This window comes from Schistocerca gregaria, chromosome X, assembly GCF_023897955.1.
Source record: "Schistocerca gregaria isolate iqSchGreg1 chromosome X, iqSchGreg1.2, whole genome shotgun sequence".
Lineage (NCBI taxonomy): Eukaryota > Metazoa > Arthropoda > Insecta > Orthoptera > Acrididae > Schistocerca > Schistocerca gregaria.
Window position 1 is genome coordinate 316,351,035 of NC_064931.1, and position 26,207 is coordinate 316,377,241.

The window sequence follows — 26,207 nt, forward strand, 5'->3', positions numbered from 1 at the left end:
GTTGGAAGCTCCTGTTGTCATTTCTCATATATGCCTTTTTTTTTAAAAAAAAAAAGAAAAGACCTGTCTCCTGTAAAATACAGAATATTTTCTTTTTTTTACTATTCAGTCATAGATGTTTTAACATCTGTTTGTCTTCTCCTGTGGGTTGCAATTTTGGTTCTGAAACTGTACTAATTTCATGATTTGGTTGTATTTGGTGTCCTGCCATTATACATTTTATGATAGTTTTTTTGCACAATTCTTGTTCATAATTGTAAATTAAGATCAAAAAGCAGTTCTGGCTGACAATAACATTGTCCACAGTTGATGCAAACACCTCTCACATAGTATTCCAGGTAAATATGACAAAACTGTAGATTGAATAATGTGAACACTAGCGTAAGTTTTAGAATGAAATTCTGATACATCTCATACACATTAAATGCTCTATTCAAATAAATAATAAAATTAACTGGAATAAGATAGAGAGCAGGGAGAAAAAGGGGGGAAAGATCAGCTGGTGGATGTGTTCAAATAGATGACTGGACAATGGAAGAATAAATCTAAATGAAATAAAAAGGTGTTTATACCTGTTATAAAATCAACAGCACCATTCATAATCATCATAAAGAGAATCATAAACTGCTGACGTTACCTTTCGGAACTCTAGCATACATTGTTAAACTATTCTGAAAGTATTTAATTGTACTCACTGTGTTATCCGTATCTGGTACAGGAGTTGGTCCCATTATTTTCAGCCCAGTCTCTTTGAGTTTAGGTTTAGAATACTGCAGCTCTTTTGTATCTTCTTCGATACGACTTATTGGGTAACTGTTTTGAGAATTGAGATTTCCTTGCTCATTTCTTATTTGTTGTATCATATTCCTTAAAAACTCCCCTCCTGCTTCATTTTCTTCTGCACTTTTTTCCTCAGATTTAACATCTACTGTGATTAACAGCAAAATCAGAAAAGGCCTCCAACACATTCCTTCAGCTTGGCTCTGAACTAAATTCACTTAGGTTTCTGTAAAGAAAAGATAATAATGTTCATTACTATGCTTGTGTCATTACAGGATTTTTTTCCACCACAGAAAATAACAAGGTGAAAATACTAGATACAATGAAATACAAAAGCACCAATTGTGGTTTTACAAAGGAAACAATTAGATTTCACCAGTAATGAAAATCCAGTTCACAGTAGGAGTGAAATAACATACTTGCTTCAAGAATGAATTTTTACTCTGCAGCAGAGTGTGCACTGATATGAAACTTTCTGGAAAATTAAAACTGTATGCCAGACCAGGACTCTAACCTGGGACCTTGGCCTTTTGACAGCAAATACTCTATCAACTGAGTATCCAATGCATGACTCACAACCCATCCTTACAATTTTACTTCTACCAGTACCTTACCTTCTACCTTCCAAACTTCTCAAAAGTTCTCCTGCAAAATTTGTGAGACAGGCATGTCATATCAGCAAACACTCCTGCAGAGTGAACAATCATTCTGGTAACATCCTCCAGGCTGTGGCTAAGCCATTTATCTGCTATTCCTTTCTTCCAGGAGTGCTACTCCCACCAAAAGTAAAGGTGCAAGGATGGGATGTGAGTCATGCTCAGGTAGTTCAGTTGGTAGAGTACTTGTCCATGAAAGGCAATGCTTTGGGTTTGAGTCCTGGCCTGCCACATAATTTTAATCTGACAGGAAGTTTCAATGTAACTGCTGCTCAGCACAGCCAGAATCATAATTTTACTATTTCATTACACACAAATATAAATCACTAAATAACTTCAAAGGAGATTTATTGAAAATAAATAATAAACCACAGCCTGTGATAATTTGTTTTGGTTTGTTTTAGGAGGCAAAAGCAACTAGGGTCATACATGCCCATGTCAAAACTGTAGAATATGAACACAAAGAGATGAGTTAAAAATGACTACATGTCAATCCCAATCAACAGAAGAGAAGACAGATAAAACCAGGGACATGGAGAAAGGTCCTGAACCAAAAATGAAATTGCCTTGGCCATATTGCTACAATGCATAAAAAGTAAAACAGCCCACACATCATTCACTAAAATGGTTGATAACTCAGACAGCAAACACAAAAGAGAATGTAAGCGATTAAAAAAAGGGCATTCCATCAGGAAAGGTGGACAGTTAGAAGTTGAGGGGGGATCACCATGGTGATTGCTAAAACAACAGTGTTCAATACATAACATAGTTAAATGATCTCCTTGTGCTGAGAGGGCCGAGAGAAGGTCATTCAAAGCTGCTGGGAGAGACTTAATAACCTAGAGCTTGTTCCCTTGGAGGGAGGACCAGTGGTGATGGCAAAGTGACACCACCTGCTGGCAGACAGCAACACAGAGATCATCAGAGGGAGTGCACAGGCCAACTCAATGTGATTAAACAGTGATACACACTTTCAAGGTATTCCTGAATGGCAAGGCTATGGCAGTAACAATAAACTGTCTCAAGCCCATGTGGACCCTACACAATGACTTGTCCACCAAAAACACACTGCTTTCTTCATGCCGCCCAGCCATCTTGGTACTCAGCTGGGTGGCCCAACAGCACACATTGATGCTCCCATGGATTTCAAGTTCTGCCTTGAGGTCCAAAATGTCCGATTCAAGACCTGAAGGTCTAATTAGTTGACAATTTTCTGACAATGGCTTCACTGCCAATGTATGTATAAACATGCCAAATGATGTGATCAGAGCTGCTATTATGGCATGGCTATTGCCAGAGAGCTAACTTACTATTACTGCTCCCAGAACATTTCATCCAATCAACACCTCTTCCAAGGACTCCAATGGTTCCTGCGGGATTCTCCCTAATAACCAATGCCTACGAAGAGTCGTTCTGTCAATGGACTTGGCGATACCAACCACTGCATCTTCAGGACTATCACCTGTATGCAACAACATGGGAACTGCTCCCATGTATGGATATTCTAGCCAGTATGAACATTGCTTTGACAGACATCTGCAAAGACTCGGACCTCACCGTGCCTTTCCTGCAGTACATGTGTCATACTGTTTCAGCATCATTGGTGGTCACCTCCCCTCAGTACTCCACACTACCAGGACGGGATGTCTCTGTGGGGACACTGTGGCATATTAACCACATTGACTACTGACGATGCTCTTGCAAAGGTGACCTTTGGAACTATGAGTGTACTTCAGTTCATTCTATGGCCATCTCTGTTAAGGATGCCATCTTGTATTGCGGTTATTCATGTAGTAAAGAGAGTGCTATCTCACATTGAAATGTGTTATCTATCACACTGTTTCTATCCTAGGGTAGGATCTATTACACACTTATTCAGCCAAATGAACTAAAAGTGATGTGACAGTTTCCAACACCATTTGTCAATATCGCCACACCTGTGTTATAAGTACTGCCTATCAATTTGTCTGTATTCAGTTTAACCTGTATGTACAATGATTTAGTTGTCCAAATTCTTTCAGTCTTCTTGTGACTCAGGACAGCCATTTTATTTCATTGTGCACTAATTGCCTTTTTTTCGTATTTCAATATACCTATGTAAGACCAATAACTGCTACATAGAGGATTGAGTCACAAAATATGTTATGAGTAAATATCACAAACAGTTTTAGCAAATCATCAAATATATCAATAGATCACATAACAACCAATATTCGTCAGCAGTGACTGAAGTACACGTGGTCAATACAACCATAATAGAACACTGTTGTCAAAATCTTGAAAGGAAGAACAATGGTTTGGGAAAATGATTGTTGAGTTAAGGGACACTAAACAAGCCAATTTAAAGACAACATAATTTTACTACTAGCTTAAGGTATGTATGTATTTGAAAATTTAGTGGGGCATTTGGAATATTTCTGCTCAGTTCTTTCTTACTACATAAACATTATTCTCCCAGGTGTAGGTGCAATATTATACATAATCATAGTAAGAAATGGATTACAACAGCTGTTATCAAGGCACGGGGAGGACTTAAAATGTCAAGTGAAAATGGCTGTATAAACAAGACACAAGCTAACAAATCCAACCAAAAAAATATTGAGGCAAGAAAATAAATCTTGTTTTTACAAAAATGAATCTGATATGTCAAAATAATATCTTCAAGACTGAAAAGCTCACATAAGTGGTAACAGAAATCGGTAAGGTAGAGTTATAACATAATACTACAGAAGGAAGGAAAGTAATACCAAGATCCAAATAATACCACTAATTTTTTAAATGAGCATAATGTTAAGGTATTAGACAAACTCATAACCAAGCATTTGCAGATGGCAGCTTTTCTCCCTCAAACTTCTTGTGTTGTTCACCCATACATACTTTAATTTATGAGCAGTCACATTCTTGCAGCAAGTGCAGGGAGCTTCTGGGTACCTACCTCAGTGGCGATGAGCAAATAACGTAGCTTGAGCTGATAACTGTTCAATAATGGTTTCCCTCTTAGATAACTGCACACCTGTGAAGAGAGAACACACTCATATAGGGACACAAAAATGCACTGGAGTTACAGATCACCAGGAGGGTGTTAGATTCTTATGCACAAAATAGGTTACACTGACAGTAAACATAACTGATTCAAATAGATTCATACAAAAGAAATAGATTGCCATTCCCCACAACTGGCTGGGTTGTAATGACAACATACATTTTGTCTCTTCTCTCTCTCTCTCTCTCTCTCTCTCTTTCTCTCTCTGACACTCGTTCTTCTGCATAGTAACAAGTACACCTACATACACACTCTGCAAGCCACCATATAGTACATGGTACATGACTGAGGGTACCTCGTGCCGCTACAGTCATTTCCTTTTTTGTTCCACTAACAAATAGAGTGAGGGAAAAACAATTATCTATATGCCTCCTTACAAACACTAATCTCTCTAATCTTATCTTCGTGGTCCTTACATGAAACCTACATTGGTGGCAATAGAACTGTTCTGCAGTCATCCTCAAATGCCAGAACCCACAGGTAACAAGTCTAGCAGTCCACCTCAAAACTGCTTCAATGTCTTCCTTTAATCCAATCTGGTGTGGATCCCTAACATTTGAATAGCACACAACAATAGGTCACTAGAGTCCCATATGCAGTATCCTTTTCAGGTGAACCATAGTTTCCTAAAATTCTCCCAATAAACCAAAGTCAAACTTCCACTTCCATTTCTTTGTGAGATAAAGAATACAACTACTAACATATATGTTTGACATATACTTCTATAGTTTACTACGAGGGCTATCGACAAAGTATATTACGTTTTGGAATTAAAAATAAATAAAGTATTGTAATTTTTTTAAATTATATACAGATGAAAGCCACACTTAAATACTACTTTTCTACAAAGTTGCCATTTAAATTAAGGCACTTATCGTAACGATGGACGAGCCTGGAAATTCCTTCGTCGTAAAATTCGGCCGCCTGCGCCTTCAATCACGTGGTTACCTCTTCTTGAAGCTGTGCGTCGTCATCAAAACGCTGCATAGCCAACCACTTCTTCATTGCTGGGAATAAGTGGAAGTCACTCGGTGCCAGGTCGGGACTGTACGGCGGATGAGGAAACAACTCCCACTTAAAAGATTCGAGAAGTTCACTAGTGGCATTTGCCGTGTGGGCCCGGGCGTTGTCGTGAATCAGCAAGATCTTCGAGCCCAACTTTCCCCTGCGCTTGTTTTGTATTGCTCTTCTGAGGTTTTGCAGAGTTTGACAATACCTTTGAGAGTTTATTGTAGTGCCTCTTTCCAGGAAATCCACAAAAATCACACCTTTTCTGTCCCAAAAGACAGTCGGCACGTGGTTGAAGGCGCAGACGGTCGAATTTTACGACGAAGGAATTTCCAAGCTCGTCCATCGCTACGATAAGTGCCTTAATTTAAATGGCAACTATGTAGAAAAGTAGTATTTAAGTGTGGCTTTCATCTGTATATAAAACTTTATTTATTTTTAATTCCAAAACGTAATGTACTTTGTGGATAGCCCTCGTATATTGAAACATCAACTAAACACCCATTAACACACACATAAGCCATGTATTCTTGTAGCATAATATATTGTGGGGCACACTGCAGAAGAAACAACAAAATATTACAAAAAAACAACAAAATATTACCAAAAAATGTAGTATCATTGCAGGATCACCTGGAAATGGCAAAAATTGCCAAAACAAGCTTGTCATAATGTAAATATAATGAGTTAATAAAGTGTCAATTCCAGCAAAAACATGAAAAAAATATAAATAAATCACTAGAGTTAAAACATTATCATTCCTCTTTTCTGTACATCAGTCCCAAGCATTACTCTGGAATATTTTCTAAATAACGGTTTTTATATGCTGTAAATTTACATGTAGTGCATTCAAATGAATTGGGGCACTAACATATTAAGGTATGCTGTCCATAAACTCCACTTGTATTGAATTTCTCTTTATAGAGGCAATACTAGCAGATTTAGGTATAACACACATATGCACACTTGTACACTTGTGTAACTCCTCCTCCTCTTGAATATGTTCCAATGCATTCCCTACATCATGAAGAGCACTTGCCATAGACTGAGTCTGTCCACAGTGATCCACAGTATAGCTTACAAACAGTGTAAGTTCATGACACTTGTATGATTTAAATATACATACTGTGCTGTCTTGTGATGTTAACTTCGATGTAACATCCCAAATATATTGATGATGAATGCACTGCTGCTGGAGACATCCATGTCTTCAGGGAATGGTCGTAGTTGTCCTACATTCCACGGTGTATTTCAAGTTGTTGTAAAGATGATTCCAATTCATATCAGTGACCTGTATCATTGTACCGGCTTCAATATTTTTGCCTTCTACTTTAACTTTGAAGCACATGTCAGGTACTATATCAAAATGATTAAGTTTCCACCCACTAACAGAGAGCTGATAAGTAGTGGTAAACAGCAGCATTCTCAAATGAGACAGCTGGATGAAGTAACTGCTAAGTCTTATGTACAGCAACTCCCTTCCCTGGCAGCTTTGTGTGGTGGCGTAGGGTCAAAGTTGCACACAAATGAACCAAGAGGTCAGGTCAGTGGAGAGAGAGGGGGTGGGGAGACAGGGAGGAAGTGCAGTGACAGTGTTGCATATGGAAAGTAGCTATAATTAGCTCTCACAACTGTTACATCGCACAAATCATGGAAAACATAGGAAATCTGACAACCATGCAGACTGTGCTAGTGACCTGAGACACCAGGAGAAAACACAGTAGGATTCTATAGTTAGCACAATTCGTCAGCTTGGACTCTAAATTCAGCACAAGAGACCTACTTCTATCAACACCAGCGAGAACCCATGGGAAATTTAACAACCATGCAGACTGTGCCAGCTATGGAATGTTTCTGAGCACTAAATAGTGCCCACAACCATTATAGAGACATCATCACATTCCCAAAAAAGGGCATTTTGATGGTTTAGTATTCCTGACAGTTGAAATAATCATGAATGGGTGTGACTAAGAATTAGCTAGCTTCTGAATATGGTGTACGTTTCAAATGGCTGATGGTGACTGAACACTCAGATTGTGGAATAAAGATACATAACAGCTTTCCACCCAATTTACATTTTCACACCGAGCCGGGTGGCACATTGGTTAACACACTGGACTCACACTTGGGAGGATGACAGTTCGAACCTGCATCCGGCCATCCAGATCTAGACTTTCCACGACTTCCCTAAATCATTCCAGGCAAATGCTGGGATGGTTCCTTTTAAAGGACATGGCTGATTGCCTTCTCCATCCTTCACACAATCTGAGCTTGCACTCTGTCTCTAACGACCTCAATGTCGAGGGGGCATTAAACTCAATCATCCTTCCCTGTTTTAGTGTTCATTTGTGGGCCTATGCTATGAGAACATCACATTCCAGGCTGGATACAGGGGGTGGACAAAAATACAGACACACTGAAAAAACACAGTACCATGCCTAATACAGTATAGGAATCCCACTTGCATTCAAAACTCAAAACTACTTGCAGTCTTCTCAGAACAAATAAATACAGGTCCTGTGTGGCTTCCATGAGAACTTTATCCCATTCTTACTGGAAAATAGTGGCCATTTCAGATAACAATGATTGAGGTGCATAGCAATAATGAACCCTTCTTTACAAAGTAGACCACAAAGGCTCAATAATATTGAGATCTGGTGACTGTGGCGATCGCAGGTGGTGTGAAAATTCATTTTTATGCTCACAAAAAATAAGCCTGGACAATGTGAGCAGTGTAAACAAGGCCCTGTTTTCTTGGAACACAGCACCACTACTGGGGAACAAATACTGTGGATAGACCTGATCAGCCAAAATGATTACATAATCTTTAGCAGTGATATGGCTACCTAAATCAACACTGAATCCCTACCATGTTTCACTTTTGGGATGTAAACTTAGAAGTTAGAAGCAGTGTGGGAGAGGACTCATCCAACCAAAAGACCCTTCCATTGCTGCATAGTCTGGGTTTGATGGCTCTCGCATCACTTTTTCCTGTTATGGGCATTTGCATCACCAATGAATGGTTTTGGATTCTAGCTCGCCATGCAATTCCCAGCTTATGGAGATAACTTTGTGTTGACAGGATTCACATGTGCAACATTCAGTTCTGCAGTGACTTTTGCAATTGTCGTTTACTTATTTTTCGTCACAATCTTCTTCAATGATTGTCTTATCACATTCGCTCTACACACATTTCTGACCACGTTATTACTTAGTGGATAATGTTTTTCCATTTTCTGTGTAATTTGTATAAATCTTCAATATGGTGCCACTTGCAACACTCAATACTTAAACTCCCTTGGTTATGGAAGCACCCACCATATGAGCACCCCAGATCTACGATATTTCCACACCAGGGCAAAAGCTTGATAGTGACCCCATTCGAGTGTTTGAGGTAGGATGTGGAAAATTTTAAAAATCGAATTTTCAAAAATATATTCACTTTGTAGCTCACATCTTTCTGAAGAGTTTGATATATTAAATATATATGTTCGAGGAAATGTATGAGATGTTATTCGGTCTTAAATGTGCCAAAGCGCAGTGCCACGCCTCTTCACGCAGCATTCTTCAATTCCATGTCACTGTATTTCGCTCTGTGGAATTCAAACGTATATACACTCCTGGAAATTGAAATAAGAACACCGTGAATTCATTGTCCAGGAAGGGGAAACTTTATTGACACATTCCTGGGGTCAGATACATCACATGATCACACTGACAGAACCACAGGCACATAGACACAGGCAACAGAGCATGCACAATGTTGGCACTAGTACAGTGTATATCCACCCTTCGCAGCAATGCAGCCTGCTATTCTCCCATGGAGACGATCGTAGAGATGCTGGATGTAGTCCTGTGGAACGGCTTGCCATGCCATTTCCACCTGGCGCCTCAGTTGGACCAGCGTTCGTGCTCGACGTGCACACCGCGTGAGACGACGCTTCATCCAGTCCCAAACATGCTCAATGGGGGACGGATCCGGAGATCTTGCTGGCCAGGGTAGTTGACTTACACCTTCTAGAGCACGTTGGGTGGCACGGGATACATGCGGACGTGCATTGTCCTGTTGGAACAGCAAGTTCCCTTGCCGGTCTAGGAATGCTAGAACGATGGGTTCGATGACGGTTTGGATGTACCGTGCACTATTCAGTGTCCCCTCGACGATCACCAGAGGTGTACGGCCAGTGTAGGAGATCGTTCCCCACACCATGATGCCGGGTGTTGGCCCTGTGTGCCTCGGTCGTATGCAGTCCTGATTGTGGCGCTCACCTGCACGGCGCCAAACACGCATACGACCATCATTGGCACCAAGGCAGAAGCGACTCTCATCGCTGAAGACGACACGTCTCCATTCGTCCCTCCATTCACGCCTGTCGCGACGCCACTGGAGGCGGGCTGCACGATGTTGGGGCGTGAGCGGAAGACGGCCTAATGGTGTGCGGGACCGTAGCCCAGCTTCATGGAGACGGTTGCGAATGGTCCTCGCTGATACCCCAGGAGCAACAGTGTCCCTAATTTGCTGGGAAGTGGCGGTGCGGTCCCCTACGGCACTGCGTAGGATCCTACGGTCTTGTCGTGCATCCGTGCGTCGATGCGGTCCGGTCCCAGGTCGACGGGCACGTGTACCTTCCGCCGACCACTGGCGACAACATCGATGTACTGTGGAGACCTCACGCCCCACGTGTTGAGCAATTCGGCGGTACGTCCACCCGCCCTCCCGCATGCCCACTATACGCCCTCGCTCAAAGTCCGTCAACTGCACATCCGGTTCACGTACACGCTGTCGTGGCATGCTACCAGTGTTAAAGACTGCGATGGAGCTCCGTATGCCACGGCAAACTGACTGACACTGACGGCGGCGGTGCACAAATGCTGCGCAGCTAGCGCCATTCGACGGCCAACACCGCGGTTCCTGGTGTGTCCGCTGTGCCGTGCGTGTGATCATTGCTTGTACAGCCCTCTCGCAGTGTCCGGAGCAAGTATGGTGGGTCTGACACACCGGTGTCAATGTGTTCTTTTTTTCCATTTCCAGGAATGTATTTTGTAATGGAAGCTATCAAACCTATATTCAGGATAGTGGAAATTAAAATGCCCTGTGATGCCTCTCTTGCCCCCAGTCATACAGTTTGACATCCTAACCACCTTTAAAAAAACTCAAAATTAATACTGGGTGGGATTATTTTTGACTGGGAGAATAACAACTCTTCAGAAAATTTTCACTCTTTATTGCCTATTAACTAATAACTTTCTGTTTTGTGTGACATAAAATTAAATATAGGAAACATAAGACCTGTAAAGACAAGAGAAATGCAAGACAGTAAACATTTCTTCAGTTCTTAGGTCGCAGCATTTTTTTCTCCCTAATCTTGCTACAACTTTCCACCGCGTGCTTTCCTTTTTGCGAAAGAATCTATTACCTCATCAAAGTTCGTCAAACGTTTTGCTGTATGAAAAATCAAAATGTCCTTGTCTAATACTGAAAAAGCTATTAATACGAATAGTACCCAAGACTGGTGTGGTTTCTCGATTTGATTACGTCTCTTTTGCCACTATCTGCTAGATAAAACGAAACAATCTTGTCATCAATAATTCTGTAACTATTCCTCCCATTGTCAAAACTTATTCTACAGTTAACTTCACTAACACTACCAGAATCACCGGTTCCGTTATCCCTCGCTTATACTACGGTTACGCTTCATTGCGTGTTCGTACAACGCGTTTTCAGCGCTGTTCCGTGAATAAAACTTACGCGGCTCCTAAGCAGAGACTGTACAACTAGAACCTAGTAGTGTAACACTCTGGCGAAAATTTTCGGTTAAAATTTCATTTCCTTGGACACACTGTAGGTAATGTGTTCTTTCTTACCTTAGTCAGTTACCTTGTTAGTTGTTTATTTCCACTCTGGTAGTCTGTATCTATGGATTTCGCTAATAATTAGGCATATAACAACGCTGATCATTTGCAGTCCCAATCAACCACATAAAGAAACAGCGATTGGCGTTCACCCGTTCGGATTTATGCGTCTCAGCTCTTATAGCTTTTTTTTTATTGCGGGAACGTTTTTTACTTTTAGATGCGACAGGGAGTCCCGTGATAGAGACATCACGTACTCTATGCACACATTCAAAAATAACTTCCGATTCAGTCAGAAATCAACTTAGAATGTGTTAAACGTTCGAAGACTAACTGGAATGCGTTTCAAATTCATACGAATAATCGATAGACCAAAGTGTGCTGGAAGATAGGCGCTTTGTGAAACAAGGTTTTTTTACTTCATCAAGAATATGAATTTTGAGCTGCCTGAAATTGCCCCCCCGGGGCAGATACACCGGTCCCCCCCTCCCCTCCACCCCTAGATCCGCGCTAGCCATTTGCCCACGTTCTACTTCACTTAGTTCAGACATGATGAATTCACAATTGTACTGTTCTGACTATGATCGACGCTTGAAGCATATTGAGGGCATTTCACAGGTGCTGTTTATCATCAAATACACTACTGGCCATTAAAACTGCTACACCACGAGGATGACGTGCTACAGACGCGAAATTTAAATGACAGGAAGAAGATGCTGTGATATGCAAATGATTAGCTTTTCAGAGTATTCACACAAGGTTGGCGCCGGTGGCGACACCTACAACGTGCTGACATGAGGAAAGTTTCCAACCGATTTCTCATACACAAACACCGTTGCCTGGTGAAACGTTGTTGTGATGCCTCGTGTAAGAAGGAGAAATGCGTACCATCACGTTTCCGACTCTGATAAAGGTCGGATTGTAGCCTATCGCGATTGCGGTTTATCGTATCGCGACATTGCTGCTCGCGTTGGTCGAGATCCAATGACTGTTAGCAGAATATGGAATCGGTAGGTTCAGGAGGGTAATACGGAACGCCGTGGTGGATCCCAACGGCCTCATATCAATAGCAGTTGAGATGACAGGCATCTTATCCGTATGGCTATAACGGATCGTGCAGCCACGTCTCGATCCCTGAGTCAACAGATGGGGACGTTTGCAAGACAACAACCATCTGCACGAACAGTTCGACGACGTTTGCAGCAGCATGGACTATCAGCTCGGAGACTATGGCTGCGGTTACCCTTGACGCTGTATCACAGACAGGAGCGCCTGCGATGGTGTACTCAACGACGAACCTGGGTGCACGAATGGCAAAACGTCATTTTTTTCGGATGAATCCAGGTTCTGTTTATAGCATCATGATGGTCGCATCCGTGTTTGGCGACATCGCAGAGAACGCACATTGGAAGCGTGTATTCATCATCGCCATACTGGCGTATCACCCGGCTTGATGGTATGGGGTGCCATTGGCAACACGTCTCGGTCACCTCTTGTTCACATTGACAGCACTTTGAACAGTGGACGTTACATTTCATATGTGTTACGACCCGTGGCTCTACACTTCATTCGATCCCTGCAAAACCCTGCATTTCAGCAGGATAAGGGACGAACGCATGTTGCAGGTCCTGTACGGGCCTTTCTGGATACAGAAAATGTTCGACTGCTGCCCTGGCTAGCTCAATTCTCCAGATCTCTCACCAACTGAAAACGTCTGGTCAATGATGGACGAGCAACTGGTTCGTCTCAATACGCCAGTCACTACTCGTGATGAACTGTGGTATCGTGTTGAAGCAGCTGTACCTGTGCACGCCATCCTAACTCTGTTTGACTCAATGCCCAGGCGTATGAAGGCCATTATTACGGTCAGAGGTGGTTGCTCTGGGTACTGATTTCTCAGGATCTGTGCACCCAAACTGCATGAAAATGTAATTACGTGTCAGTTCTAACATAACATATTTGTCGAATGAATACCCGTTTATCATCTGCATTTCTTCTTGGTGTAGCAATTTTAATGACCAGTAGTGTACAACACCACGAACTTCAGGCTCGACTTGCATCTGCGTTCAGGCATGCATTTTATGTGTTGCTTCTGTCCTTTTCTCCACTCCCTGTATGAGACCTGAGGCTTATTTGAGCTGAGCGGGCTCTAGACATAGATCCTGCCTATCAGGATGTCACTCAGACACCATAAATTTCACAAGTTTTGCTGTAAATCACCAATTTATAGCAAAATTGTAACAAATTAACCCAGACATCGTCATGTTACAGCTGAATTATAACAAAATGCTTTGTACATTGCTGTACACTTTCAGCAGTTTCTCTTCCACTGTTTTCATTGATACAGTTCTGTAATTGCATATTAAGCCTAGCCATCACCTTCATGGCATTTTTAGAGGTCAATCTTCTCTGAATAAATTTAGATATTCTCCTAATATTATATCTAGCTGCTGAAGTTTCTTCATGGACTATGTATACACTGGATACAGTATTCTATATGCCTCTAGTAGAGTTGCGATGATTGTCTCTTGTTTGCCCTCATTCATTGTCTGTTATGCCTGATGTTATGGATTATTAACACCATCATGACGGTACCAGATGCAGCAACAGTTACGACCAAGTCTGTGCCTAAGAGGCAATCAGAAATTACATTCCAGAGAAGAAGTATTGTTCATATCATCTCTTACTTACCCAACCTATACAGTTATACAAGGCCTGTTAAAAAAAAATCAGCACTTTGCTCACAAAAGCTTTCCAAGCTTATCTTTCATTTATTGTGCACGGGCTCCTTCGAAATACTCTCCTCAACATTTGATACAGCACTCCAAACACCGTTTCCTCTTCCAAAAGCGGTCTTGATACGCACCTCGTTCGATTGCGTGAAGCGCCGTCTGCAAATTTTGTTTTATCTCGTCTGCCGTTACATATCTTCTTCCTTTCAATGGGGTTTTCAGCTACGGAAATATAAGTCCGGCGGCTAGGTCTGGAGAGTAAGGAATATGAGACAGCGCGGTGATTTCGTGTTTTGTGCAATAGTCACGCACCAACAGGGATGAATACGCGGGTGCGTCATCGTGGTACAAGAGCCATGAATTATCTCACCACATTTCAGGCCGTTTCCTTCTCATATTTTCTCGCAGGCATCGCAACACGTCCTGACAGTGCCATCGATTAGCAGTTTGTACCTATGGCACGAATCCATTATGAACTAGTCCTTCAAAGTCAAAGAAAACCCTCAGCAAGGCTTTGACATTAGACCTGACCGACAGAGCTTTTCTTGGTCTCTGAGAAGCATTCACAACCCATGGTGAAGAATGAACCCTAATCTTAACATCATAACCGTAGATCTACATCTCATCACCAGCTATGATTCTCGTAAGGGACATCTCGTCCTCATTTGTGCGATTCAAAAGCTCTACACAGAGTGTGAGGCGAAGGTCCTTCTGGTCTTGACTCATGAGCTGCGGGACGAACTTGGCAGCAACACGATGCATTCCACGATGCTGTGTCACGATTTCATGACATGATCCAACTGAAATGTTACATTCTTCTGCAAGCTCTCCGACAGTCAGTCTTCGATTGGCACGCACAATTTCACTGACATTCCTGATATCAGCGTGTTCGGTAGACGTCGAGGGGCATCTTGAACAAGGTTCATCCTTAACTTACTGTCCGGCCATTTTTAAACCGTGTGAACCATTCGTAACGCGGAGTAGCCTACCACTTAAACACTCATCACCGTAGGCTTCCCGCATCATTTCGATGTCACTGTAAAGGTTTTCTTGAGTTCCACGCAAAATTTAATGCAGAAGCGTTGCTCCTCAACTCTGCTGTCTCGAAATTCGCAAACTGTGGTACACAATGTTCTACTCAATACAGCACTGAACAATAACAAACAGACACACAACAATGAAACTTATGGCAGTTACACATTAAACACAAGCGTGTGCAACGATGCCATTTCGCTCCAACTCACCATTGGCGCGAAATTACATAGGCTACGGAATTTTTTGAATAGATCTCGTATGTGGAACTTTCAGCTTTCTAGTTTTGATGATCTTGAATCTGTGACAGAAATCGTGAGATTGTCAGCACTATGTTTACAATTCTCTAGCCAGTTGCTTCAGAGTTGTTATGAGAGATCAGGATCAACAAGTTTTCTGTTTTTGTTCATGACATCAATACAGTACTTGCAGCTTACTGTCAAGTTCAGATCTCAAATGTCAATGCCTGCGTATGTGCATTTCTGCCAATGACCTCACTTTTATTGTGTCAGCCAGTAAGATGCATACTGATAATTGCTGGTTTTGAGAGTTCTCAAAGTAAATCCATACAATACTACTGCAATTACATAAGGAAAACAATAAAATTCGTTGTATTTGTGCAGTACACTGTGCACAACAATTTTGTTTTGAGTAGTTACTGTAACTCCTATGGGTCATGCCTTTTTTCGATTCTAATCTTCACACCCTTTCATGGTCGTTGTCTTCCATCTGGATAGCTGTCCACTGTACAAGACATAAATCCTGCTACATTTGCATGAGGGTGTACATGGTTGATTTTAATGGCAGTCAAATACATCGAATCACTCTACTCTCGATAGCCACTACATTAACGGCATGCAATTGTGTGTATACGAAAAAAGTTGTGAAGTGATTTTGACACAAAGCTGAAAAACAATGTTTGAAGTTGGGGCTGCAAGAGAGTACAGACACCCACATCATTGCATCAATCAGCACCCTGAGTGAAGACATACATTGAAAAATACCGAGAAGAGGTTTCCATGAAATCCTTATATAAGGTTGCTCCACACATTCTACAAACATATGAAAACGGCTTTCACGTCTATAATAATAGCATATGAGGACAGTTAGGTGTTAATGAGTGGTACCCTTTGCCCTGTCTGGTCACATTATTCTGAGAACAGAAGGTGTCTTCATTAGCTGTTTTCATCAGCATTGAATAAGACTTTGCTTGACTGTGGAAAAATATGTGTTGAATATGGCACGAAACGAATTGATTTAGACGTAAAATTCAGTGATTTCGCACAAAATTTCTAATTTCGACTCAAATTGAAAAATTAAATTGCACTCTCCCTTGATGTTAGGATCTGCCTAAAGAAGAGGTGAATGTGAAACATGAACATCATTTCTCTGTTGCATATGATATTCTTGCAAGGAGCTTGGGTAGATATACTGGTGGGGACATAAAAAGGTAGAGATCGTCTTAAAGGAAACACACTGAAATTCATCAAAAATGATTTAGAAAGCCTGTGGAAACGTGTAAGATCGCCTAAAACATACCTTGCTAGCAAACGTAAGTCCAACTTCACACCGATTGTTTATGACCATGAAAATCTTTCACAAATCAATCACATCTGTAGATTTCTCAACTGCCTCCATTTACAAATTCTGTGGAAATGTCTGATATCCTATGTACAACGTGTAAAAACATACAATTTATGTGCAGAATTGCTTAGAAATCACTTAATCCGTAATGCTAGCCTAAACGCTATACATTGCTTTCTTCTGCTTATATGAGGGAGCATTGCAGTTTAACGTACTCCTACGTCGTGACTGTTAGTTACAAAACACTAGCTCACATGACGGTTGTATAAATCGATAGTGACATTGTTGACGGAAGCACATTGACATAGCCACAAAATTCGGCAGAACTGAACACATCTGCGATGCTTCTGCATGTCAGTTCTCTGCCCACAATTTATGGTAGCCGGCCGCGGTGGTCTCGCGGTTCTAGGCGCGCAGTCCGGAACCGCGCGACTGCTACGGTCGCAGGTTCGAATCCTGCCTCGGGCATGGATTTGTGTGATGTCCTTAGGTTATTTAGGTTTAAGTAGTTCTAAGTTCTAGGGGACTGATGACCACAGCAGTTGAGTCCCATAGTGCTCAGAGCCATTTGAACCATTTGAATTTATGGGAATTGTGTAAACATGTGATGCCACATACCTCAGGAAACCTGGAAGAATTCACTCGTTCACGTTGAGTTCGGACATGTGTTCAGTAATGCTATCAGACGGTTCCTTTGTTCACATGCCGTCCTTTGCGTTGTACTTAAATGACAGTATATGCAAAAACTGTTGTATGGACCAACACGTTTTGTCATTTTTCCGTTTTTTCTCCAGAACTTTCATTGTAAAAATATTAACAAGTTATCATATCACTACAAATCCTCTACAATGTGTGCTGGAGTATCAAACCATCACATAACAATACTTTAGTAAGGAGGAAATGACTACATGTCTGGTTATAGTGTTCAGTTTCTCAGCCAACACGAGGCGTTGGGGGTTCCTGTGCCTACAGCTGGTAATAGTTTTTTGTCTCTAAACGCTGCAAAGAAGTAAGTTACGGACCAATACTCTCGTAACATGTCATTCTTTTCGTTAACTGCATTTGCGTTATTTTTTGGGGTCACAGTTCGCCTCATCACTTACGATAAATGTGTCTTGCTCTCAACTTTAGAATGTACATGTCTGATACATGTAAAACTGGTGTGTGCTTAATGTTTTTGAGGGCTGGCTGTGAATAAGACTGGTTAGTGCTTGTTTAGTGGCTGCCACTCACTCATACACAATTTCTTGTGACGAATTTTCAAAACATACAACCTGAAATTTCTTTCACATTCTGAAGATGGCAGGGGTAAAAAACAGGGAGAGAAAGGCTATTTACAATTTGCACAGAAAACAGATGCCAGTTTTAAGGATCGAGGGTCACGAAAGGGAAGCACTGGTTGAGAAGGGAGTGAGGCAGGGTTGTAGCCTATCCCAGATGTTATTCAATCTGTATATTGAGCAAGCAATAAAAGAAACAAAAGGATAATTTGGGGTAGGAATTAAGGTCCAGGGAGAAGAAATAAAAACTCTGAGGTTTACCGACGACATTGTTATTCTGTCAGAGAGAGTAAAGGACTTTGAAGAGCAGTTGAACGGAATTAACAGAGGTTCAAAATGGCTCTAAGCACTATAGGACTTAACATCTGAGGTCATCAGTCCTCTAGACTTAGAACTACTTAAACATAACTAACCTAAGGACGTCACATACATCCATGCCCAAGGCAGGATTCGAATCTGCGACTGTAGCAGCAGCACGGTTCCGCACTGAAGCGCCTAATACCGCTTTTTTTGTTGATCTTATTTTGTTCTACGCTGTTCGTTGAATTTGTTCATGGCGGACGTCCGATGACACTCGTTCAGGTTGTCCGTTAATCCGTTCACTCAGTTTTTATTTTATTTTATTTTATCTTTTTTTTAAAGATGGTAGCTAAACCCTCTAACCGACCACGCTGAGCTACCGCGCCGGCGTTGCGTCAACTAGAGCTGAGCAGCCGGCCGCCTGGGAGTTTGTCTCGGGGGCCCGCGCCTCGGTCACAGCGGCCGGCAACTGACAGTGTCTTGAAAGGAGGAGATAACATGAACATCAACAAAAGCAAAATGGGACAATGGAATGTAGTCCAACTAAATCAGGTGATACTGAGGAAATTCGATTAGGATTTGAGACACTCGAAGTCGTAAATAAGTTTTGCTATTTGAGAAGCAAAATAATGGATGATGGTCGAAGTAGGGAGGATATAAAATGTAGACTGGCAATGACACCGTAGCGGTCGCTCGGCTCCAGACTGTAGCGCCTAGAACTGCACGGCCGCAGATCAAATGTACTAGAGCCAGAGCTGCAGTTAACGTGCGCTGTGGGCGATAGAGGGCACCTTGGCTTATACAATGCCAGGTGGCGGAGCCGCCAGTATAATAAGGAAATTTAATGTAAGTTCTATATTCAGATTACTAACAATGACAAAAGTAAAGTTAAAAGGCATAGAAACGTATAAGATACGACAGGAAATAAAACAAACTCAAAATTGCGACGAACGTCACCGTACATTTGGTGTTACGGTGGACACAAAGGGTGCACGATTTTTTACCTCCAATGGCAATTGAAGACATTATCAAAAATATGAAAAAACCTGTCTCTTGTTTCACTGATCTGCTCATTAAGTAACCGGTCATGGAAGCGTCGTCTATGTACGAAAATTTCTAGGTCTTCCAAAATATCCAAATAAACATCTTGGAGGACCTAGGAATTTTTGTACATAGACGGCACTTCCCTGACCAATTACTTAATGAGCAAATCTGTGAAACAAGAGTCTGGCTTTTGTATCATATTTTTGATAATTTCTTCAATTGCCATTTGCGGCCACTGTCGTAACATCAAATGTACGACGTTCTCCGCAATTTTAAGTTAATTTTTATATGCTGTAATTTTCACATACGTAATATTTGCTGTCACACATTACACGTTTTTGTGGCTTTGAGCTATACTTTTGTCATTGTTAGTAAAATTACATTAAATTTCCTTATAATACTGGCGGCTCCGCCGTCTAGCATTGTGTTAGAGAGCCGCTAGCATTGTGTTAGCCCTAGGAGCCCTCTAGCGACCATAGCATGCGATATCTGCAGCTCTGGCTCTGGTACATTCCGTTTCTGTGCGAGTTTAAAGTTATTGTACCTTATATACCAAATGTATTTCTTTATATACGGCGTTTCCAATTGCCTCTTGAGATTATATAATTGCATATGATATGAACGTTTTTGCCTTTATTTACTTCTTCGATTGTTTATTATTTTTTTACGTTTGTGAACCTTGAAACTGTGTACTTGCATTTGTATTATGGGAAGAGTTTGTAATCGCAAATTTTAATTGCTGGCAGGTTACCAGACGTCGGGCTGGGCCCGAAACATGTTGTGAACTTGGAAATAAAAGAGGTTTCCAAAAACAGCTACGAGATTTTTTAAGTCACCAACAAGCATTTCAGAGTCATTTTTTACTATATTTGTTATGGTTGACTACATCTACAAGGATTTTCAGTCTGAAAGAGACACTATAAGCGTTTTAACAGCACACGGAATTAAACTTAGGGCAATTCGGCTCTGGGAAATGTTAGTTTAGGGTGGAAAATGTTAAACAGCACAAGCTAAGGGTGACAGTTTATAGCATTGAAATTTCTGCCATTGTACACTTAGAAGAACTGGGCCCTCCAACCACGAAGGTGGAGATTTTCATCCCTCCTCAGAATACTGCATTCCTATTTTCTAATGCTGGAGACAAAGGGAAAACTCATGCAATTTTGATAACAAAAATAGAGTGAAAGAATCTGCACTCCTGGAAATTGAAATAAGAACACCGTGAATTCATTGTCCAGGAAGGGGAAACTTTAGTGACACATTCCTGGGGTCAGATACATCACATGATCACACTGACAGAACCACAGGCACATAGACACAGGCAACAGAGCATGCACAATGTTGGCACTAGTACAGTGTATATCCACCCTTCGCAGCAATGCAGCCTGCTATTCTCCCATGGAGACGATCGTAGAGATGCTGGATGTAGTCCTGTGGAACGGCTTGCCATGCCATTTCCACCTGGCGTCTCAGTTGGACCAGCGTTCGTGCTCGACGTGCAGACCGCGTGAGACGACGCTTCATCCAGTCCCAAACATGCTCAATGGGGGACAGATCCGGAGATCTTGCTGGCCAGGGTAGTTGACTTACACCTTCTAGAGCACGTTGGGTGGCACGGGATACATGCGGACGTGCATTGTCCTGTTGGAACAGCAAGTTCCCTTGCCGGTCTAGGAATGGTAGAACAATGGGTTCGATGACGGTTTGGATGTACCGTGCACTATTCAGTGTCCCCTCGACGATCACCAGAGGTGTACGGCCAGTGTAGGAGATCGCTCCCCACACCATGATGCCGGGTGTTGGCCCTGTGTGTCTCGGTCGTATGCAGTCCTGATTGTGGCGCTCACCTGCACGGCGCCAAACACGCATACGACCATCATTGGCACCAAGGCAGAAGCGACTCTCATCGCTGAAGACGACACGTCTCCATTCGTCCCTCCATTCACGCCTGTCGCGACACCACTGGAGGCAAGCTGCACGATGTTGGGGCGTGAGAGGAAGACGGCCTAACGGTGTGCGGGGCCGTAGCCCAGCTTCGTGGAGACGGTTGCGAATGGTCCTCGCCGATACCCCAGGAGCAACAGTGTCCCTAATTTGCTGGGAAGTGGCGGTGCGGTCCCCTACGGCACTGCGTAGGATCCTACGGTCTTGTCGTGCATCCGTGCGTCGCTGCGGTCCGGTCCCAGGTCGACGGGCACGTGCACCTTCCGCCGACCACTGGCGACAACATCGATGTACTGTGGAGACCTCACGCCCCACGTGTTGAGCAATTCGGCGGTACGTCCACTGCGACAACATCGATGTACTGTGGAGACCTCACGCCCCACGTGTTGAGCAATTCGGCGGTACGTCCACCCGCCCTCCCGCATGCCCACTATACGCCCTCGCTCAAAGTCCGTCAACTGCACATCCGGTTCACGTACACGCTGTCGCGGCATGCTACCAGTGTTAAAGACTGCGATGGAGCTCCGTATGCCACGGCAAACTGGCTGACACTGACGGCGGCGGTGCACAAATGCTGCGCAGCTAGCGCCATTCGACGGCCAACACCGCTGTTCCTGTTGTGTCCGCTGTGCCGTGCGTGTGATCATTGCTTGTACAGCCCTCTCGTAGTGTCCGGAGCAAGTATGGTGGGTCTGACACACCGGTGTCAATGTGTTCTTTTTTCCATTTCCAGGAGTGTATTTTCACTACCCTGTCAAATTAATTATTTAACAATCGACAGGAATCAAATAGATCGCTGAAAACACTCACTTCCACCTTATGATGATCGTTCTTCCTAATAAAACATATTTTCAGCGTTGACGGAAAATTCATTTCTTGATTTGCATAAAGTAAACATTTAGAAAATCAAGTAATGAAATTTCCATCACAAATAGATAGTAGTGCAAAATATATCTGAGGTCTTGTATGCGCCCTCCTCCACCACAACGTTTCCTCTAAAAATATCTGGTGAAAAAAAATCTAACGATCACACAAACTCGTGATCAAGAAGCACGTGCGACTTGCTGTCGGGCGCCGCTCTTGTTCGCCGTGGCGCGCCGGACATGCCTCCCCGTACCGAACACATGAGGCCACACAACACAACTATCGGAAACAAGAAATTGATCAGTGGGGAATTTAACAGCGCGATTGGGTTTTTAAAAGCACTATAGACTTCCTAATGGTTCTCCACTACATTCGGTAGGAGGGAACGAGGTTTTACTGCGTGATAGAATGGAGACAATCACATCGGTTTTTAATTGTCCTGAGGCCAAAAACCGCATAAAAAGCATCAATCGCATAAGTTTTAATTGTTCAAATGGTTCAAATGGCTCTGAGCACTATGGGACTTAACATCTGGGGTCATCAGTCCCTTAGAACTACTTAAACCTAACTAACCTAAGGACATCACACACATCCATGTCAGATGCAGGATTCGAACCTGCGACCGTAGCGGTCGCGCGGTTCCAGACTGTAGCGCCTAGAACCGCTCGGCCACTCCGGCCGGCCGAATGGAGACAACAGCAAATACCACCGCAAGACAGAGTCCACTGCGATGTGTTGAAAAGCACTAAAAATGACACTTAAACCACTATCCAATCCGTAGCAATAAGCTGTCATGGCTGGATGTAAGAGACAGCTGAAAACACACAACTCGCGCAGTCACCTCCCAGACGTTCACACGCAACGCGCCCGTACCCCATCATACACCGTCAGCGCCGATGTAAAGAGGTCACTGAAAATTTCCGTCGCGGCCGTAGCCGCAGTCGTGGACGCACGTGTATGCCAGAGTGCACCACCAATGGCCATGGAGGGCATCCGGGGATGATTGGAGTGGTAGGAATTCGCATGTTATCAGTACATCCAGTGCAAACGTTCATCATTTCGAATGTTCTTTCACGCAACACACACACGACCCCTTCTGTCGCGCTCAACCAGCACCCTGATCACTTCGCCAGGCCTCACTGCCATGGGAAAGATCAGGCAGGTGGGCGCATTCTTTGTACACGTTAAAAGCTGAGATTCTCTGTTACTCCCGGTCGCCGACTCTTCTTCACCGCCTTGCATGCAGCCGCGGTGTACTCCGAAATAAGCAGCTGCCTCTTGGACGTAAACAGTAGATCTAAACAATTCCGCCCCGACATACACACACAAGTTCAAAAAATCTACTTCACCCAACCCGAGACAACGATGTTGTTGACTATATATCTCGAATTCCTAATGCGAAATGTAGATTCCTCTTGTTTATACAAATTATTTTCGAAGATAGAAGAAATTGGCCTATACACGAGTTTTCGCGTCACTGAAGTACCGTTACTTGTTGTGAACATCCTCTACAGGACTATGGCATAGGCTATATTCCCTCTAAGTATTGTTGCATCAGGTAGAACAACATCTTTCCTTATCTGTCACGTTATGCATCACACAACTAGAATATCAAATTCATTTTTGGTTCAAGACGAAGTGCTAAGATCTACCGCTGTCACAGGATGCCTCGTCACTTTCGAACTCTCTCTTAAGGTAATCAAATGTTTCGCCACATACGATGCCTCTTAAGGCAGCAGCATAGAGAAGTTGTAAATATAAGTTTTATACTATGAATCACTTTCTAAATTCGGCAACACATCTGATTTTATTGGGGTCTTTATCTCTCCCTGTTTAGGTGGACGACTGAAAAATCGTTAATAGATATCGCCGTAACGAAAGACAAGCCAAGTGAAGAATCATGTCCGAGGTGCTCTAGCCACTGCCTACACCCACAGGGTGGGATGTCACTGATATCAAATCGATAGGCTAGTTAATTACATGGATCATGAGAGTCACTTTGCATGGCGAGTAATTTTTCTTTTTCAGTAGTCGTATTACATTCACCGGGTACTTCAAATCGGAACCCCTGGAAGGAAGACGACGTTCTCTTCGAGGACCACTATTGAGAACCGACATCAGTAGCTGACCACAGAAGGATTCTACAGAAGGCATCAAACATGACATGTAAGGACCGCGCTATTAGAAACACGATCACAACGACTATGTTACCGTCACCCTGCACAAAAAGCGGTCTTGGCCCTACAGGCACACACAAGACTCACTGATAGTGTAATGCTTTCTGGTAGAAATACTGTCTGCGATTTGGAATTGCACCAGCATTAGCCAATAGGAATACAGTACTCTGAGGAGAGATGAAAATCTCCATCTTCGCGGTTGGAGAAGATTTTCTCGCAGTCAAGTAAGCAGCTCTTGAGAGAGACTGAGACAGGAAGCGAGTGTGGAATATGCCGATCAACATCATGCTACCACTGACGAGCTACAGTTTTCGCACGCCTGTGGATCCATGTGGAAAGCCCTGCTTCCGGTCTGCACTACACCCTGTGGTGAGCTGCGGCGGCGAAAGGACGTGCCACCGCTTTGCGAGTTCTCCAGTTACGTCTGTGTCTCGTGTAGGAAGCTACTGTGAAAGTCTGGACGTGGTGTATTTGGGCTCTTTTATTTTAGCGACGTATTTTTTGGAGTGTTTTTTAGCAGAATATATTTCCATTTCACGTGCACCCGGAAAGACAGTTCAAAAAAGGTTCAAATGGATCTGAGCACTATGGGACTTAACATCTGAGGCCATCAGTCCCTTAGAACTTAGAACTACTTAAACCTAACTAACCTTAGGACATCACACACATCCATACCCGAGTCAGGATCCGAACCTGCGACCGTGGAAAGACAGTGCAGTGCATTGTGTGTCTGAATCAGGGCTGAGACGGTTCTGCGACCGTGTAGGCTGCAGATTCCTCGACTAGCGAAGTAGGGTGGTGGGGTTTCGGGTTCTGCTGGATAGGTCAGGAGTCCACTACACGCAGCAAGCGGCTAGACGGGTAGCAGGGGTTGTGTGGCGTGGACTGGGCGGTTTTTTAGGTTAGATGGCCTCAGGCAAGTATAGAAAGGGCAACAGCCTCAAAGGGTATGGGGCAAAGTCAGGACATGCGGGGACCAAGCAGCAATCGGTATTGTAATTGTAAACTGTCGAAGCTGCATTGGTGAAGTACCGGAACTTCAAGCGCTGATAGAAAGCACCGAAGCTGAAATCGTTATAGGTACAGAAAGCTGGATGAAGCCAGAGATAATTTCAGCCGAAATTTTTACAAAGGCACAGACGGTGTTTAGAAACGATGAATTGCATGCAACCGGTGGTGGCGTGTTTGTCGATGTTAGTAGTAGTTTATCCTGTAGTGAAGTAGAAGTGGATAGTTCCTGTGAATTATTATGGGTAGAGGCTACACTCAACAACCGAGCTACGTTAATAATTGGCTCCTTTTACCGACCTCCCGACTCAGCAGCATTAGTGGCAGAACAACTGAGAGAAAATTTGGAATACATTGCACATACCTTTTCTCAGCATATTATAGTCTTAGATGGAGATTTCAATTTACCAGATATAGACTGGGACACTCAGATGTTTAGGACGGGTGGTAGGGACAGAGCATCGAGTGACATTATACTGAGTGCACTATCCGAAAATTACCTCGAGCAATTAAACAGAGAACCGACTCGTGGAGATAACATCTTGGACCTACTGATAACAAACAGACCCGAACTTTTCGACTCTGTATGTGCAGAACAGGAAATCAGTGATCATAAGGCCGTTGCAGCATCCCTGAATATGGAAGTTAATAGGAATATAAAAAAGGGAGGAAGGTTTATCTCTTTAGCAAGAGTAATAGAAGGCAGATTTCAGACTACCTAACACATAAAAACGAAAATTTCTGTTCCGACACTGACAATGTTGAGTGTTCATGGAAAAAGTTTAAGACAATTGTAAAATGCGTTTTAGACAGGTACGTGTCGAGTAAAACTGTGAGGGACGGGAAAAACCCACCGTGGTTCAACTACAAAGTTTCGAAACTACTGCGAAAGCAAAGAGAGC

At 42.9% G+C, this 26,207-nt stretch overlaps 1 protein-coding gene across 2 annotated transcripts in view; it reads right to left on the minus strand.

Moving 5' to 3' along the window:
- Positions 1-26,207, minus strand: part of LOC126299352 (uncharacterized) — a 192,454-nt gene that overhangs the window by 79,848 nt on the left and 86,399 nt on the right. The window contains exons 2-3 of one of the 2 annotated variants that reach the window (XM_049991207.1): positions 4,372-4,449; positions 696-1,006 (exon numbers count right to left, since the gene is read on the minus strand). In XM_049991207.1, the coding sequence (XP_049847164.1) occupies positions 696-968 (273 nt within the window). In that variant the 5' untranslated portion in view covers positions 969-1,006; positions 4,372-4,449. The remainder of the gene's footprint in view (positions 1-695; positions 1,007-4,371; positions 4,450-26,207) is intronic. The other variant, XM_049991206.1, reaches the window with a different exon arrangement.